At 40.9% G+C, this 20,000-nt stretch overlaps 1 protein-coding gene across 13 annotated transcripts in view; it reads right to left on the bottom strand.

Annotated features, from left to right (window-relative positions):
• Positions 1–20,000, bottom strand: part of LOC147020022 (neurexin-1-like) — a 1,432,118-nt gene that overhangs the window by 867,537 nt on the left and 544,581 nt on the right. For 11 of the 13 annotated variants that reach the window (XM_085894958.1, XM_085894955.1, XM_085894959.1 and 8 more), the window contains 2 exons: positions 18,558–18,859; positions 17,021–17,044 (listed from right to left, as the gene is read on the bottom strand). In XM_085894958.1, the coding sequence (XP_085751084.1) occupies positions 17,021–17,044; positions 18,558–18,859 (326 nt within the window). The remainder of the gene's footprint in view (positions 1–17,020; positions 17,045–18,557; positions 18,860–20,000) is intronic. The other 2 variants (XM_085894953.1, XM_085894951.1) reach the window with 1 other exon arrangement.

Genomic DNA, 20,000 nt, shown 5'->3' on the forward strand with positions numbered 1-20,000 from the left:
AGTTAAACAAACTCTTGAATAAGATTCTTCAACAGAGCAATTTTCTTAAATGTACGAGTCACTTTCAAATAGGATGACACTTTTAAAAGCATGCTTTTGTTTTAACAGGCTTTGTGAATTGCTTTGTTACTTTTTGTGGTTCATAACAATCGTATTTAAATATTTTCAGTTGTCAGTGAATACAAAGACAAGGACCGGAGAATATCCCATCATATTGGTGCATTTAACTCACCTAGTTCCTCTCAAGAGTTTAAACATCAAACTGCACTGGGAGACTTTTGTATACATTGGTGATATAAATTGGGATGGCTATAGGCAGTTCCGTGCAATGTCACCGAAACTTGGACTGCATAAGTAATGCAAGTTCAAAGACTAAACCTGGCCTTATTCAGATCAAATAATAAGTTGGGTCATTCCATGTCAACTCACCAAACTTTGCAATCACCTGGGTGAAAACTCAGATATTCTTTCAAAGCACACTATCATAAAAAAGAAGAATTATGGGTAAAATTACCCGACAAAAAAAATTCAGCCCCAAACATGAAATACAGCAGTTTAGCGGTTAAGCCTGCTTAAAAATATCATCACAGCCATTCTTTGCACCATTGATTTAGTAGGCACATATCTTGCAACTGGATAAACGTATTAAATTGAAACTTTTAACTTTAATGATGCACGTTGAATGGGCCACAGCAATGCATCTGTGATGTTAGTAATGGGATATTTACACTTTCTCATGATGAATGCATATGGTGCTTTCATCAGAGATTGATAGGCCACATCTCCGCTTGAGTGGTTTCTTTTCCTCCTGTGACAAATCAGTGGCTGCAACCAGTCCAACTTTTCTGCAGTACGTTGTTTTACAAATCATCATTCATAGCTCCAACAACACTGCAGGAGTTGATTCCATGTCATACTCCCCCAAATCTGTTGATTCCATGAGCAAGAATTATAGCCCTTGTAATGTTATGCATTAGAATGTATGTAGGTGTAATAAATGGTTGTCAAATAGGATTAAAAAGTAAGATTTTATGTCATATTTAGCATGAAATCACACACTTATGTGTTCAACTTAACGGCATCAGCACAATGATGAGGTCATTGCTAATCATTTTATTTCACATGGAACAAATCAATGTAATGCATTACCAAAATGCATCATCAATGTATCATAACCTTTATAGGGCTGGCAGGATTAAAGGTATGCACATTCGCTATAGGTAGATTAGAGGTACATACATTCACCTCTAAGCTGTCTAGCCTGGGTTCGAATCCTGACCCTGCTCTGAACTGTTATCCCGGTGTTTCACGGGCAGGGTGATTAATCAATGTGTGTGCCATCCCTCGGATGGATGTTAAGTGGGTGTCCTGTCTGCCCTCATTTGTTGATAGATGTTAAAGATCCCACGACGTCCTTCGTAAAGAGAAGGTGAGTATTCGACGGCTTAATCAACAATTCCTGTCCGAACCTGTTGGGGTCATTGCATCAGCAGCACAACCGCACCCTCAGCCAATGAGGCTACCCTGCAGCCATGTCCTGCAATACCAAAAAAGAATACCCTTTACAGAACGTCGCTGCTGCCGAAACAGCTCCTGGGAAGAGTTAGCGTTGGAGTTATGCTGGGTGGTTTGCAATTGCCTTCCCAACAGACAGTCAGGGCAGTAATTTGTAATTTGCTCAGGGTGTCAGATATAACTCACCTGCTCATAAAAATACACCATGGTATATTTTCGAATCAATCAACTAATGCTAGCAGATGGGACACCTAGTTTAATGTCCATCTCAGGGACAGCACCCACATTAATGAATTAACCAGCCTACAAAACACCAGGATGACAGTGTATATCTGGCCAGAGATTCAACACAGGTTTGACAGATCAGAGATGCATGCATGCACCTCTAGGCTATCCAACCACTGCCAGCCCACTTTCATGTAAAAAAAAATTAAATAATTTTACATTATAAGGTTATAAAAATAAAAACCACTCAAATTAATCCCCTAGAATCCATGCTACTGACGTTTGCCAAAGCGCTTTCCAAACTCATCCCAATTCAAAGCAAAAGCACGTGTGTAATGATCCAAAAGCAAATACACCCTACCACACCCCAGGATTCACAATAAAGTCAGATTTTCTCAAAAAATGTCGATCAAATCTCAATTTGCTACGGTCATTTAATTGACAATATATTTCACTTTTATGTATAATATGATACAACATTGAAAGTGGGCCGTATGAAACATCAAAAATGACAAAGATTGCAGGTGGAACGTCAGAAATTAGCCTGCCGCATCCAATGGGAGATCAGCTGAATATTTTGACTATCGGAATATCTGGAAAGGATCATTTACTGGTCTACCACTTGGAACACGTCTTTCAATCCAGGCAAAGCTCAGATTCTCATCTCTCTATGAAAGGGTCATAAAACAAATGGGCCTATCTATTTCTACAATCATCCATCAGAAGAGGTTCAATATCTCCAACTTATGTGCCTGGCAATCAGCCACAAAACCTCTCCGAGACAAGACCATCGTGTCAAAGTCAGCCTACAAAGCCAGCCATAGACTGGGTATACTCAGTCCTGCTAAATCCATACTTGATTTATCGAAACTTCTACAGCCTAAAAGGCCTTTTTCCATAGCTCAATGGAGTACATGATCTTCCCTATGGTCTGATGCCTCCAGCTTCACACCTGTCTCTGAAGCTCACAACATCATTGGTATCTCCCAAAAAGAATGAAGCACAGGCACAGGGCCTGCTCTTCTCTCATTGCAGACAGATTGTTGGCCTCTGTTTTTACCATTTCAGGCTCATTTCCTCTGCTCTTTTATCCTTCTGACCATCAACAGTTCTTCACACATGATCTTCCAAGTCACCCATGTTCTTTCAGAAACTCCCAGAATTGAGGCTTACTGCTCACCTCCACGCGCTTGTTCCTCTCGTCTCACTTGTGGCACCACATTCTTCAGTCAGTTCAATCCTGCACTCCTCTCCCCAGGGCTTCAATTTGAAAATACACCACCAACTCAGATCTTCCTTCATCCCTCCCCTTGATTTCCCTCTCATCTCTCCTTATCCTGCTTGTTCACCCGTTGTTGCATCAAAGTGCTTCTCCAATCCCTCACTGTTAGTGTGTTGGTTATATCCTTTGTCGTCTCACTCTTATGAGTCTAAATTTTGTATCCTAAAAAAAAAAAAATCTGAAAATCCAGGTCTTCGTGCTGACGATGGAAGAAATTGAATATACCAAAAGCTACAATGTGGGCTTTTAGTTTTCCTTGTATGACATTCTTCTTTTCTGCCATGTAGGTTCCACTGTTGAGCATTCTGGAACAAAGTATTTTTCATAAAAATACAAATGAAATAATTGTGTTACATAACAAAATTGTGAAAATGAAATTGAGAGGTATCCAAGGCTTAAAAGAATTGACTATCTGAATGGATATTTGGCCACAGCCAAAATGATAAATGATTTGATTGGTTCACGTTTGTTGTTGGCGAAATAGTTATATGCGAGTCATGCTTATACCTGCTATTGTTACTGTGTAGCCCACCTGTCACATGGTTAAGTGGTCGGCCTACCCACCAACATTTATTGGTGGAGAGGGTGTCTGGACTCCCTACAGAATTAAAAATATGACCCACTGAAATAAGGTTGAATGAGCTCTGAATTTTGGAGTCAATGCAGCCATCCAGGGGGTGGTGGCATCCCCTAAAATCACTGAAACTGCTGGGCAGCAGCAATGGTGAATGCAATGCAGTTACTGGCAGAAGATCTCTCTGGAAACAATGGCAGGAGTCTGCAGTTCATAATCAACTGGATTTATCCCTTGTTAGATCAGACTGCAGGGCAGTGTTCAGGTTCCCCAGTCATTATGCAGTGTGCACCAATGGTTAAGGCTCCTGCGAGCCCAGAGGGTGTGTCAATGATTTACACAACCACTCAGATTCTGCAACCGGTCCAGACGGCATCAGCCCACGTGTCCTCAAAGCCTGCTCTTATGCTCTTGCTCACTCTCTCTCTGTTCTATTCACCCTCTCATTTGCTCAAGGTCATCTGCCACCTGCTTGGAAATCTGCAAACATCACTGCCCTGCATAAAAAAGTGGAAAAACAGATCTCTGCAACTACAGACCAATCAGCCTTCTCCCAATCATCAGCAAGGTTATGGAATCCATCATCGCTTCAGACATGAAATCCTTCCTCTTCTCCAATGGCTTGATTTCCGATCATCAATTTGGTTTCAGACCAGGTCACTCTACCCTGGATATGCTGCTTCTGCTCTCCCATCAATGGAGGGAGGTCCTCAATGCCAGACAGGAAATCCGAGCCGTATCCCTGGACATATCACGTGCTTTTGACACAGTCTGGCACCCTGCCCTACTCACCAAACTCTCTTACCATGGTATCCAAGGCCATCTCCACTCATGGCTCGCAGACTTCCTCTCCTGTCGCAGTCAACGTGTGGCCCTCTTCCTGTCCAGGCTGGAGTTACTCAAGGTAGCGTTCTGGGCCCTGTTCTTTTTCTGGTTTTCATCAATGATCTCTCCGACTCTCTGGAAAATCCTCTATATCTCTTTGCGGATGACTCCACCCTCTGCCGTACCATCTGTCATCCCTCAGCCCGGCAAGCAGCAGCCTCTTCACTCTCTGAAGATCTAGATTAATTCACAAACTGCTCCAACACGTGGAACATGTCTTTCAATCCGAACAAATCTCACACTCTCACTATGTCTCTCCGAAAGGACCGTCTGGGAACCCCCCCCCATCTACTTTCTCATCAATCCTCCTGAATAAGTCCTTTCATTCAAGCTTCCGGGTTTCACTAGCTGCTATGATCTTTCCGGGAAAGCCACATTTTCCAAGCTGGTCCTTCCTTGGCACACCTGAGATCCTGACCCACATACAAAGCTTTCGTCCGCACCTTGATGGAGTACTGCTCTCCCCTCTGGGCTGGTGCTCCTGCCTCCCACCTTTCTCGGCTTCACGCTGTCGAAACCAGGGCATTTAGGATCATCGGCATCTCCCGCAATGAAGCTGAGTCTTTGGGCCTCTCACTCAATCACCGCAGGTTGGTCGGTGGTCTTTCTGTCTTCTACCGTCTCCTCTCCAGCCTTGCCCCCCCTGCTCTCTCTGCGATTTGTCCCCACCACATTTCCACAGGGCGCTCATGGTCAGCCAACAACCCCCTTCTGGCCAACAACGCTAACTACCAAAATCACGAATCACTGCTCACCTTCACTCTTTCATTCCTCTTTTTTCCCACCTTTGGAATAAACTCCCTCATTCTATTCTTTCCCATTCTTCCCTCCAGGCTTTCAAAACAGCTGTTCACCATGACCTCTTATCATCCCCCATCCAAATCCTTGATCTTTTCCACCCCCGATAATCCACCCAAGCCCACTTCCTTCAATTCCCTGCTTTCCTTCCTGAAAGTCCCTGTAATGTCCATCTTCTCTTCGCCATGTTCCCCGTCCCATCCCCATCCCTCTCTCTTCCACAGTTCACCTAATGTGTCTGTTCCCCACTGTTTTGTCCCTCCCACTCCCGCCCCTCTTGTCTCATGCCCCCTTGCTGTGCGTTGTGTGTTAGCTCTCATACAAGCCTCGACAAGGTATACAAAAAAAAAATACAATGATGCACTGAAAACCGACTGTAAGAATGGTGGAATAAGCCCTGTGGTGTGGAGGCAATGATGACGAGCCTGAGGAACTGGAAGTCGTGAGTCAAAGCTCTGCACATCTGCAGTTCGCCATGCAAAAAAAAACATAAATCACTGCCATTTCACTCTTGGAACTTGGAACGATCAAACTTTGACTGATATCTGTGCAGACAAGAAACCCAAAATAAGAACAAGTTATTGATGAGGAACGAGCAAGGTATAATATTGAAATTGCAGCACCCCAGGAAACAAATCTTGCAAATCAAGGAAGTCTGAAAGAAAAAAACTACACATTGAACTTTTGGTCAGGGTAAAACATAAATTATAGAAGAGAGGTTGAGTGGGTTTTTCCATTCAAAACAAGATGATTGGCAAACATAAATCATACCCTGTTGCCATATCAGACAGACTGATATGGCGAAGACTCCAAATTGATAAATACAGACATGCTGCTCTTATATCTGTTTATGCACCTACCATGATAAACAACAAAGCAAAAGACCGATTTTATTCTGACCTGCTTCATACTCTTGAAACGATTATATGCTCTGACAATCTCGTTCTGATGGGAGACTTTAATGGCAGGTTTGGAGCAGACTGTAAGACCTGGGGGCTTGTTCTGGCTACTTTTGGCAAAGGCAATTCCAACTTTAATGGTGACAGACTACTGAACTTTGGTATGAAAAAAAAAAACAAAAACTGAACTCCATCACCAACACATTTTTTTAAGAATGCCTGTAAACTAAAAATCACACAGGCTAAAACAAAACAGGGACCAAAATTCTGAATAAATTCAATGTGCACAAACTAGAGAACATCGACATCCAACTTATGCTTAAAAATGACATCGCAGAGTCGGTGAGCAAAATTGTGTTTGAAGGTGATGTTGACATTCAGTGGAAGCACTTCAATGACTCCATCAATCAAACGTCCTTAAAAGTTCTTGGTAAAATTTAACAAAATAATGCTGATTGGTTTGATGAAAATGATACAGAAATCAGATACATGAAGCTCTTATATGCAAGGCGGGTAGCAAATAATGCTATCAAAATCAAGAACACAAGATCGATCCAGCAAAAGCTTAGAAGAGTCAAAGTATAACTATAGCATAAAGTGAAAAATGTGAGGAATGAGTGGTGGGATGACAAGGCTGATGAGTTCCAACCCACGGTCTTGGAGGCATGAACAACATGAAGGCATTTCACGCACAGCAATAAACAGACGATGGACCTACACCCTAAAGTATGGCTCCGATCAAGAATGCTGATAGTTGTCAAACTTTTACATCCAAAGCCGACATTGCCAACTGTTGGAAAGAATACTTTCAGGACCTATTCCATCATCTATCCACTGCAAGTGTTGATGCACTTTAAAAATTTTGAACAACTGCCAGTTCAAGAAGAGCGAGGAAGCGTACCAACTATGGCAGAATGTCACATGCACTGAAGGAACTGAAAAATTAGAAAACTCCAGGACTGGATTGGATTCCATCCGAAATTCATAAACATATGGAGTCAACGTTCTCAAGAGGCAACTGCAAAAAATTATTTAAACATTGCTGGGAGATGGAAAAAAAAATTGCAAAGGAATTTAAAGATGCTATCATGATCATCATCAACAGAAAGAAGTGACCAAGCAGAATGTGGGAAAGTCTTGGCAAATATTGTCCTGAAATGCTGACAAATCATTGGAAATAATATTCTTCTAGAAAACCAATGTGGTTTCAGAGTCAACAGATCAACCATTGATATGATGTATAGGATGCACAAACGACAAGAAAAGGCACTTGAACAACATCAAAGTCTCGATGCTGTACCTTTGTTGACTTAAATGCAAAGCCATTTGATTCAGTGGATCGAGAAATCTTGTGGAAGCTGCAAGGCTTATGTGGATGTCTTGGCAAGCTGTTGAAGATGATAAGAAGTTTCCACGATGACATGAAAGCATTAGTCTCTGTTGGTGGCGAGAGACGTTAAATCGTTTATGTAAGTCATTGGCTAAAACAGGGGTGCATCTTAGCTCCATTGCTATTTGCAAGTATTCCTCACTGCGACATTAAGATGAGTAAATGACAGCTCAAATGGTATTGACATGAGAAGGCAAACATATGGTGGTTTTTTTTTAATTTAGAGGATTGAAGGCAAACACAAAAGTTTGAGTAGTTTGTATAAAGGAACTTATTTTATGCCAATGATGCCACTCTTATTGTCTCCAATTTGGATGACATGTAAATAACTCATCTCTTGAATGCAACTACCACAAAGTTTGATCTTTCCATCAACGTAAATAAAACAGAATTTATCTCCTGGGGACTACTTTACAAGACCACCTATTTTATTACTCAATAGGCACCGTAATAGACACAACCTCCATAGAGGTTGAGATAATCAATCACATCCAAGCTTCTTCTGGTGCTTTTGGATGTTTAGAAAACAGTCTGGTCACAGCATGGAATTAAGCATGCTGCCAAGTCCAAGCTATCCAGAGCTGTTGTCCAAACTACACTGCTCTATTATCCTGAGACGTACACTTTATACAGAAGGCACATCGATACTCAATCGTGTGCAATCAAGACACTTGAGGATAATCTTGAACATCAAGTGACAGGATAAAGTATCAAATGTTGAAATCCTAAAGCATGCCAACATGTCCAATGTTGAAATCCTAAAGCATGCCAACATGTCCAGTGTTGAATAAATTCTCATTTATTTGCAGTTCTGCTGGGCAGGCCTAGTTATCAGATTGGATGACAAGAGATACCCCAAAATAGCTTTGTATGGTGAACTTAAATAAAGTACTTGCCACATATGGAAACACAAGCTGTAATTCAAGTAAGTTTTGAATCACCATCTTAAAATATCAGAAATCAGTGTTGATAATTGGGAAGAACTTGCACAAAACCGTTCAACAAGGAAGAGCAATGTGAAAGCAGGAATGAAGACTGTGAAAGCAAATAGGGAACTACGGTACATCACAAAAAGTGCAACCCTCTTCCTGGCTGTGGATTTCACTGCTGCATTCAGTGTGGCAGAACCTTCCGGGCTCACTTGGGGCTGACGTCGCACATCCGGCACCAGAATGCTTCCCATCAGTCCTCGTCGACATCAATGGATGGCCGATGATTATGATGATCTAAATCTAAAAGTTATCATTTTACTGGAATGTTGAATTACTTTCACAAATTATTGGTGCACCATGACGAGGTGAACCCCCAACATCCATAATATCCAATGATGCAACACAAAAGATCTGTTTTAAGATACCTGTAAGTTGAAAATGGCAAAAGGTACTCTTCTTTTTGAGAAGAGGGGGGCAAAGTTCTAAAATATTTGGTCAAAATTGTTCAATATTTAGCAGTCAGTATTTTAAGGATGGCAAGACATAAACTTTCCAAAATGTTAGTCGAACACATACCCTATTCATGAGTGAAGAGATCATGTGGCACGTTATCTTTAATGGGATCAAGTGGCAGGATAAAATATTTTACCACATAAGTATTTGCAGTTTGGGGCTGAAATTTTTTTACCTAAAAGGTATTCTTAAAAATGCATTCACAGAATTTTGAGAGTCACTTGAAAACCACAGGGTGAGTTGGCACAGAATGACCTCACTGACAAAGTCAGTGCAGCCTTGGAGGTTAAGCCCCTGAGCCACCCCATCACCGTTTTATTCTGAACTGAAATGGTGTTTAAATTTCATATAATTTTTCAAATTCTATATCAACTTAAATGCAAAGCAGATGACCAGTCCATGAGAAACAGAATTAGGGTTACTACTTTCGTCATTGCTATAATAAAGGAAGCTCTAACGTACGCTGTAAACATTGTCATGGTAGAGGAAAGCAAATATAACTTGGGTAACAGCAGAGTCCAACACCAGCCAGCATCAATCCACTTATGACAATGGAAAGTGAAAAGCAAGTTCTAATCAACAATCATGCAAGATGACACCATGCAGCACGGCAGTGCACAGCACAAGACAGAAAGCAAACATGCAATGTGAGGGCAGTGGTGCTCTGGAAGAAAATTACACTTTGGCGTGGAGGCATTGGTATTGAACGGCGGTCACGCAAACAAAATACAGTGGTACCTCTACTTACGAATGTCTCTACATACAAATGTTTCAGGTTACGAAGCGCCTGAACGGGAAAATATTGCCTCTAGTTACGAAGGCGTTTCAGGATACGAAGTCAAAAATACAGTACAGTACGCGCTGCTTTTCGCTGCTCCCAGAGTTTCCCGAACGTAAACAAACTTGTAGCTGCTCTGCCATTGGCTATCGCCTAAAATCTGCCTGGCAACCCTTTGCGTATGCGTGTATCCCAGCATGCTCTTCGTGTCCCCGTCCCGCTCTGTAAATATAGTTATACTGTATACAGTCTATGGTCCCGCTACGAAGTGCTCGGACAGTGTTACAGTACAGTACGCGTGTGGATTACAGTAACTTTTATTCACAATGGACCCCAAGAAAGCAATGAAGAAAAGTGGACAAGGAGAAAATAAGAAGAAGAGTTTTTCTGGCCATACAAACAAAGCAAGAGATAATAGAAAGGTATGAAAAGGGGATGCGTTTGATTGATCTCGCAAAAGAATATGGCCGTAATATATCTACGATCGGCACGATAATAAAACAAAAGGAAGCCCTAAAAGCTACGGCTCCTTCCAAAGGCCTCTCTCTCATTTCCAAGAGGAGGTCGGCAGTGAACGATGAGATGGAGAGGTTGTTACTCGTGTGGATAAAGGAGAAAGAGATCGCTGGTGACACAGTGACAGAGGCCATAATTTGCGCAAAGGCAACCGCCATCTTCACTGACCTCGTGAAGGAGGATACAGGCGAGGGAAATTCGGCGCAAGGACTACACCAGGAGTTTAAGGCATCGCGTGGGTGGTTCGAGAAGTTTAAAAGGAGGACTGGACTTCACTCTGTTCTTCGCCATGGCGAAATTATTTCGCTGGGAAAGGGCATGGGTCTTGAGGTGGATGACGAGGCCATCAACGAGCTGATTCAGGAGCACAACGAGGAGCTTTCGACGAAGGCGCTGCAGGAATTGGAGGTGATGCAACACACCGCGGTGCAGGAGGAGTTCAAAGAGGACGAGGAGGAGGAGGAGGAGGCAGCCATTATTCCATCAGCCCAAATCAAAGACATTTTAGGAAAATTCCATGAAGTCTCGGAATTTGTTGAAAAGAATCACCTGGAAAAAGTGTTCACAAGTCGGGCTATCGCACACTATGACGATGTCTGCCTCGCGCATTTCCGACGGATTGTTAAAAGCCGGCAAAAGCAGACGTCATTGGATCAATTGTTCACGAAACGCGAGGAAAAAAACACTGCTGATAAGGACCAGTAAACAAAGAGGCCAAAAAGTAACGAGAATAGCAGTTAAAAGGTAAATGAATATTTTTATTATTTCCTTTATTCTTTGTTTTTTACATTATGTGCCTCTCGTTTTATGTTTATTGTGCGGTAATCTAATTTTAACATGTATTTGTTTCATGTTCTGATGCATTTTTATGATTTATTAAAAAAAAATGTCCGAATTTTGCGGGGCTTGGAACGGATTAGCGCATTTACATTCAAAAGGCGTCTCTACTTACGAAGGTTTCAGGTTACGAAACTACTCCCAGAACGAATTAAATTCATAAGTAGAGGTACTACTGTAAAGTCATCCAAAGTACTGCATATGTAACTTTTGGATATGTGGTATGCTTGTGTCTCAATTTATGAGGCAACTGCACTTCCATGGTGAAATTTACTGCAGACTATAAAAAGAAGCATCATTAAAATATATATATATATATATATATATATATATATATATATATATATATATATATATATATATATATATATATATATATCATAAAAAAAACAACAACAGAGAGTTCATAGAACACCTTACCCCATGGAATCTTGCGAGAAAAAAAAGACATAGGAAGGATTTGCGTGCGGCAAATTTTATTGGTCAAGGTGACGTAAAATGCCGTAATATTTTGTCAAAGTACTGCTAAACGGAGGTTTGTTTTTGACGTATGAAAAAGGTGATTTGTGTTCTACAGTGTTTAAGTATAATATAATTCAATTGAAATAAAATATAGATTTTAAAGGTTGTAGAAAAAATTTTTTCGGAAGTTTACCGCCATTGATGGTGTCTTTTACACCACCTTATTTAACACGTTCGACGTTACATTAGTTTTTCATGTGTGTTGTTTGTGTCCTTTAAGTTTCTTGATTGGAATGATTTTCAATTTTGTTTGAATGCCAGACAGGCAAACTGAGTTTTAAAAAAAAATCTCGATCCTCTCTGCGCATGTGCGATCGGGACTAATTCAGAACAAAACTACAGGTGTTTTCCAATTCATGTTCCGATTAATGCTCAAAATACAACATTTGACTGAAATAAAGTTGTTCCTCGATCATAAAATGACATTTGTAAACAGACAGATTGACAGACAGACAAAGTGAACAATTGCTTAACCCCACTTTTCACTTCACGTGCACGGTGTAACAGCATGTGCTGCATGGCCGTGTTGATGATAAATTATCTTATATTAGATCATTAACCCATAAGTTAAAAACATCTCTGTCTGAAGACAATAATCACAGGCTGTGTGTGTGCATGTTTTAAATACAATACAGAGCGTTTCAGGTTGGCTCAATTAGTTCAGTTTGTGATTGTAACTGTGTTGTATGTACTCTGATAATTTTGCATTTGAATCTGGAAAGAAAATCAAATCATATCAAAGAAACTATCGAGGAGATTTCGGGCTATAAGACTGCTTTAAGCGGCATCAACTCTCTTGTCAACGAAGAAACATTGAATTGGATTGGAGCATTACAATATTCAAATTAAAATATTAGGGTCCATGTAAATTGTCTTTGGAATGAAGAACAATAAGTTAATAATTAGAATATGTAGGCCATTATGAAACACGATCCCACTGAAAATTCAAGAACTATCTAATTCTTTTCCACCAAGACAGTGCTAAATTCGAAATATGATGGTTATGAGCGCACATAAAGCTGGGATTCCTGCTGTCGTGAAATATTGACTTGAAAGCACAGCTGCCTCGTAACATCACCAGGTGTGATGAGTCATTTCGGCCAGTTGCTTCCAGGCAGGCGCACATCCATTGGCATTGATCTCTCAGTAACACAAGTTTTACCCATAAGTTAAAATGTAAAGTTCAAATAGCAATGGCCAGAGAAAATTTAAGTAGCATGCCAATTTTGTGAAAATCCTACAAAGCATTCAAGATAGATTTGAAGTGTCATGGCCAGTTTCTCTCACAACATGAACACCAAACTGCGAAGGGAGGGAATCTCCCGAAGTTTAAAATTGCTTCAACTTACGATTCAATTATTCAACTATTCAACTCTTCCGTAAAATTAAAAGTGGGCTATTTACCATAAATGTGGCTAAACTAATGTGGTGAAGGATCATTGGTGTGGAAATTCAAACAAATGGCACTTAGAAAATATTTTTTCATCCAAATTGTCTCTCACAAGTGTGCAAACGAATACCATTTTAAGTAGTGTATAATATTTTTATGGTGAAGACTACTGACACTGTTACGGATCTGCTTCAAGGATAAATAGATAAAATATTCACAATAGTTATATCATGGTGCATGTTAGCATAAGTGCGACACAATTAATGTAAGTAAGGATATAGTATCGAGGTTAGTTGAGCTCTTAAGCCTGGTGTTGGCTTAGTGGTTAGGGTGGTGGCTTGGGATCCTTGGGTCCTGAGTTCAAGCACCATTGGGCCGCTGAATTAATACACCAGGAGGTTGACTCAGCCTGTCATCCTTCCGAGGTGGGTAAAATGAGTACCAGTGCACTGGTAAGGGGGACACTGCATCAGCGGCAAAGCCGCGTCTCAACCAGAGGGGGGGAGGGGGAGATATATATATATATATATATATATATATATATATATATATATATATATATATATATATATATATATATATATATATATATATATATATATATATATATATATATATATATATATATATATATAAGCTCTTCTCTTTCCCACCCAACATACGAGGTATTCACGTCTAAGCCTGTCTTTTCATTCCATCTGTTTTGCCACGTCCAGTGCAATCTGTCTGCTTGTGTTTCTCCACTCTGAAACAGAACTTTGTAAAAGGTCACAATGCACTGGGGCCAAGAAAATCTGATGATTTCCTGAAACACTTAAGGTTTGTGGACAGCGCGTCATTGGAGAGTTACCATCTCTCTCCCTAATCAGTGCAAGCCAACAACGTCGCCTGGTGGCCGTGTCCACAAATGTACACACTACATGGGAGCTCCGACACACCACACGGGAACTAATAAAAGTGTGTATGGGGCTCGGTGAGAGAGCACGTACTGGGGGCAGTGTAAAGAGAGAGCTGCTGGTTGCTTGGTGCCGGGTTCATGCAATTTGTGCTTCACTTTTGTGTTATGTCGAGTTGCTGGGTGATGGGCATGCCACCCTGGTGTGCTGTCATCTCACTCATCCTCCCTGGTTGGCGCACAGAGCCTGCAGAATAACGTGCATGGCAGGAGACCACCCTTCCCGAGCATGGAACAAGGCCTCATGCTGTGGCTTTGACTCAGCTTCCATTCTCTAATCTGTCTAGTCCTCTCATAATGAGTCGAAAGTGACGCCCCCCACCACCACAAGAGTGAGTAAGTTATGTAATTAACACCCCCCCCCACCAGTTAAACTACTTTCTTAACAGTCCTCTTAGTGAAGTTCAGTCACTGAAACTCTTGGGTCTCACAGTCAGCCAGGATTCTTAGGCCTACCATATTTAAAAGATGGCCTCCAAAAAAAAGTCGCCGACTGGGCGTCCTCCATCATATAAAGTCATTCCTTGGCACACCTGCACTCCTAACCACCTACAAGGCCTTCATCCACAACTTAATGGACCACTGCTTTTCCATTTTGGATGGCTACCCTGCCTCACACCTTTACTTGTTCAACTTTATGACTTGGAAACCAAGGCCTTCAAGACGATTGGAATCTCCCACACTGAAGCTGAGTCAATGGACCTCGCACTTTCACATCGCAGATGGTCTGTGGTCTCTGTCTTCTACCACCTCCTCTCTGGTCTTGTATTGCACCCTCTGCTCTTTCCGTGCCCCCCCCCCCCGATTTCTGCATGTTGCACCCGGTCCACCATCAACCCCATTCTGATGAAACTACCGACATCAAGGACTGCTCACTAACACTCATTCATTCCACTTTTCTCCAGCCTGTGGAACCAACTTCACATCCTCTTCAATCTCATTCTTCCCTCCAGGTCTTCAAGACAGCTGTTCACCACCATCTCAGATCATCCCCAATCCAAAAGCATGACCTTTTCTACCCTCGTTAACCTGCTGCCCACTCCCTCCACCACACCTCAAGCACTCCTTCCTCCAGGTTTCCAGTTTTTCCCTCCTGGTAATCTCCTTCTGTATCCATCTTGTCCACCCCATACATCCTTTCCTGCATCCCATAACTCCCCATGCCCAATGCTTGTCCAAGTCTACCCCTTCTCCTCCGCTGTTGGTGTACCCCTCCCCCTCTCTATTGTTTCTTTTGTCCTGTTCCTTTCAGTGTACTAGCTCTACTACCAGTCTTTACTCTGGATACAAAAAAGCCGTCAAGGATACAAAAAAGCCGTCAAGGCACAATGGTTATTTATTTTAAATAATTTGGTTTAGTGTAATTCACCATGTGTGCAGACATGTTATTTTCCTCCCTCTTTTGCTTTGATAACAAATCCCATTTAGTTAATGAGAACCTGTTTTTTCATCAATGGGGAATGAAAATTCTGCCGTGCTAGGTGATCAGCATATATAAACTTGTTAGACGGGTAAATTTGATTTGCGTAGTAAGGCGTGGTTTAAAGCAGGACCCCATCATGGTTTACTCGGTCATTTTGAGAGGGAGGTTCGCCATGGTCGTGTGGTCTTAACTAATGACTCTCACACAAATTATGGGTGGCTGTGGGACCTCTCACCCCCTTCCTGCCCAGTGAGCATGTTGGTCATGAGGAGATAGATGGCCATAACAATATTTATCATTCACAAGTGTTGATAGTGATAGTGTTATTATGATAGTGTTGGGTATCTCGTAAACAAGAACAAGACTTCAATGTGGAAGTGTTTGGACCCCACATGACAAACAGGTAGCCTGCTGCACTATTTGTACATAAAATACCTTAATGTACAAAGAAATGTAAGCCTCAGTGTCCAAAATAGATATATGACTTCTCAAGAGTTATGCATGTAAATTGTGGTTCGCAGTGATGATGCGTGTACGAGAGAAAAAGAAAGAGAGGGTATATGAAAGCAGATACCGTATTGTTCTAAATTGACTAAACCTCGTGGAGATCTCAGATTAACAAAAATTCAACTTTGGGATGTTCAAATCACTAGGTCATCCAGAGTAAGTGCACTTCGTGTCACTCTATCATGATGCATTTAAAAATGGTATGGATCCCAAGCGTACACACAAACACCATTCACTACTTACATGTCTGCATAAGCATGCAATGAACATACAATTTGTGAGCCAGGCATTCTGCAAATCATTAAAGCAGGCAGACTACTGAAGAGTCAATAAAAAAATAAATGAATGATGGATAATTATGGAGTGGCACAGGTGGAGGAAGATGTACAGAGATGAATGCTAATGGCAAATGCAGTGCAGTAGCTGTGTTCTGAGTAAGCAACAGGAAGTTTGTCAGAGCTCCGCAAGGTAGGGAACAGTTTTAATAAACATGGATTAAGAAGTACACAAGCTATAGAGACTAAAACAAGAATTACAGAAAAGAACCAAACATCAAAAACCAATGATTCAGTGTGGATAGATGCATTGGGGCAAAGCAAAAAGCAGTATGAAAGACAGGAAAGAAGAAAAGATACAAAGACAAAAATAAGGAAGAAAAGAAAGAATGAAAGAAATAAGTTTACAGCAAAGTTGCAATACTAGAATATGCGTTCATAGAATAAAACAGGAAGAAATGGAAATGAGATGTATTCGGCAGCAAGAAAGAAAAGAAAAAAGAAAGAAAGAGAAATCAATAAATGGAGTGAAAGTGATGTCGAAAGTAAGAGAAAGAGAGACTGTGTGACTGCTGGAGATTGATACTAAAACAAGGAAAGGAGAAACTGTGAGAGGGCCAGAATGAAGGAAAGGAAAACCATTCACCAACCTCTGTTGACACCTGAGTCTTCAAAACCAGCAACACTCAATAAGAGAGTGAAATGAAAAACCTCCATAACCACACAAAACTGTCACCGCAAACGCAAAGAAGGCAAACGGAGACAAATTGGAGTGATATCTACCAGACAGTGGAGTGTGTTTACCATGGCATGTCCGATGCCTGAATGCTGCCACCAGAACCGAGGGAAGGGAGTGGGAGGGCAGAGAGAAGGGGGAAATATAACCAAAAAAATAAAACAACAACACGGCGAGGGAAAAATCCTCGATGGGGAAAAAAAACAAACAAAAAAAAAAAAACAAAGGAAGAAAGATGTTAGTGGCATGGTCAAACGAGCATAGTCATCTCTCCGGGGTTAGTGGGAATGTTAATCAGTTAGTACAGTCGTTAGTACATCACTGCAAAAACCCTTTCCAAGTCAGTAAATGCGGTGAGCAAATTAAGGAGGAAAATGTGTGATGCCGAAGGATTTCTTTCAGTTACAACTTTCAAGTTTGGAGTTGGAGGTCTCACAAGCCAATTATGGGGAGCTGCAATTAAACATGCTTGGCTCATTGTGTCCTGCATATCCATTCACTGTGAAGGCATAAATAATTCCATATTTGTAATCGCAGTTAAAGGTGTGCATCAGGACTTTCAGTGACATTGTTCAAGTAAAAAATAATGAGACCTGGAAAGGGTTTTCACATTGTTAGTACATATAAGGTAGGCAATGAAACATTCCATGAGTTGTTAGTATGTTAGTTTGAAGCGGGCCTATGCACAGTCTAAACATCAGTTGAACTGTTAGTGTCAAGGTAGACATATATGGGGTAGGTTTAAAAGGAAGATTCCAAACAGACACTCATAGATGGAAGAACTTTTATACTATATATATAAAAAGAAAAGTCCAGATATATATATACCATGAAAGCTGCAAAGAAAAGTCCATTTGGTAGCTTACCTGATGCTCCCTCTGGAGGAATCAAAGAAGAATGGGAAATTGACAGAAGCAAGACACCGTTTCAGGAAACAGACAGGTATGGTTATTAACAGTACCTTTGTGTGTCTGCAGTTTGAGAGGAAGCTAAAATCAGAGTTTGAGAGGAAAAACGAGTAATACTCATGCCTCGTTCCAACGTGTCCAAAAAAAAACAATTATATGACACAAAGGGTTTACTACAGGCCAAATGCAGCTGTGCATCGTTTTATTCTTCTTCGGCCAAGCTTGCATAGAAATGTTTAGATGGGGATTAGATCAAATAAATTGCAAATGTGGACATGGTCGTAGCCATACACATAATGTACTTATCTACTCAGACAGATGCACAAGAAACTTATGTTCAATGATTTAAGGAAGGAAGATGGAAAAGGCAAAGTTAAATAAGATGCTGCTGGGCATATAATATGCATATATGTATATACAACAAATATATTGTGTATGTGTTCTATCTACGGCCACATATTTAACCACTCCTTAGTGTTTCTAGAGTTGATGATGCTCTACCATTTTTCCTGTCTGCCATTCCTCTTCAGATACTTTGGTGCTTCTGTGAATTTTTCTCCACCTCTCTATCATCTGTTCATTTACAAATGCCTGTTTAACTATTTAATGTACCTTTTGTACCTTTATGCCTTAACTTCGATAGAGGAGGGTAGGGGAAGGGACAGTATACGTTTATGTGCAAATGCACACACTTTACCTGCCGCAAATTCCGTGTGACCTTCACATTATGCCACTTGTTGTCGTTGAAAGTCCCCAACACCGGTTCAACAAGGGCTTCAAAGGCCCCGGAGCCCAAATTTATGATGAGGGCGACAGCGCCATTGCGCAGCGACAGGTTGACATAGTCTGCAGACTTGCCCGTGTGCAGGATGAGACCATTGCGCTGCCGAGTGCGAAAGGAAAGTGTGATCTCGTCGCTGCTGCTTTGAATGGGGCTCTCAGAGAGGTCATAGCAGAAATACTCTCCTCCGCGGAATGTGGCAAGGCTTTCCTCTTTCGCTGAAATGGGAAATCATGAAAATAATTACACTTGTGATGATAAAATGGGAAGCACTAAACACAATGACAAATATTCCCATCTGTGATGGTATATGCACAATGTTGTTCACTCAGCATGCTAACAGTATATTTAATATATTGACACCATTTTTGAAAGTGAAACATGTAATATTTTTAGTTATAGTAAATATCTGTTCCCTCTGGAAACATGAGGGTGAATTAAAAAAAAAAATCTGAGCTGTGCAACAAAGTCATTTTTTGTGAGATTCGAGTGTTTTTTTCTTGAAGAAGAAAAAGGCATCACTTAGATCTGCATAACTTAAATAATAGCTGTTTCATCAAAAGACAGCATGTTGCATTTCAGAAACATTGAATTTCTACCTGTGAGTCTCAATGACAATGTAAAATGGAGTTACAGCCAAACACAAGAAAAAAAAAAGATCTTTTATAACATGTAATTGTTGCTGCTGTAATTATGTTCATGTGTTCCTTCCATGTACTTTTATACATTTTTTTTTACATTGCTTCGAGAATTACAGGTAGTGGACAAAAAAGTGGAAAGACCTAGGTAAATGAGGGACACCAAGCAACAGCTTCCACACAGGTCGATGTGTGCATGTATCGCAAATAAAATCCCAGCATGCTTACGGTCATGTATAAAAATAGGACCACTGAACCTGTAGCTTATCTGGGCCCTCACCTAATGATGTAACCTAAATTTGGTGGCATTCTGACTGGTGCGTCTGGAGAGGAAGATTTTTTTAGGGCATTTACGTTATTTTCCAAATAAACTAACGAAGTCCACCATTTTGACACACTTCCAGTCATGTGGTTGGCATGACTTCCACAATTCAACATCATGACCCTGTCCTAATGTTGCAACCCAAATTTGGAAGCATTCTGACTCGTGGGTATGGAGAAGATTTTTAAAGGAATTAATGCAATTTCCCAAAAAGTTGACCAAGTCGGCCATTTTGACACAATTCTAGTCATGTGATCTGCATGACTTCTACAATAAAATTAACATCCCCACCTTAGCCCAATGTTGCAACCCAAATTTGGTAGTATTCTGACTGGTGAGTCTGAAGAAGAAGATTTTTAAAGAAATTTACTCAGTCTGCCATTTTGACATACTTAAAGT

Source organism: Eptatretus burgeri, chromosome 9 (genome assembly GCF_056783735.1).
Source record: "Eptatretus burgeri isolate ZD-2024b chromosome 9, Ebu_testis_v1, whole genome shotgun sequence".
Lineage (NCBI taxonomy): Eukaryota > Metazoa > Chordata > Myxini > Myxiniformes > Myxinidae > Eptatretus > Eptatretus burgeri.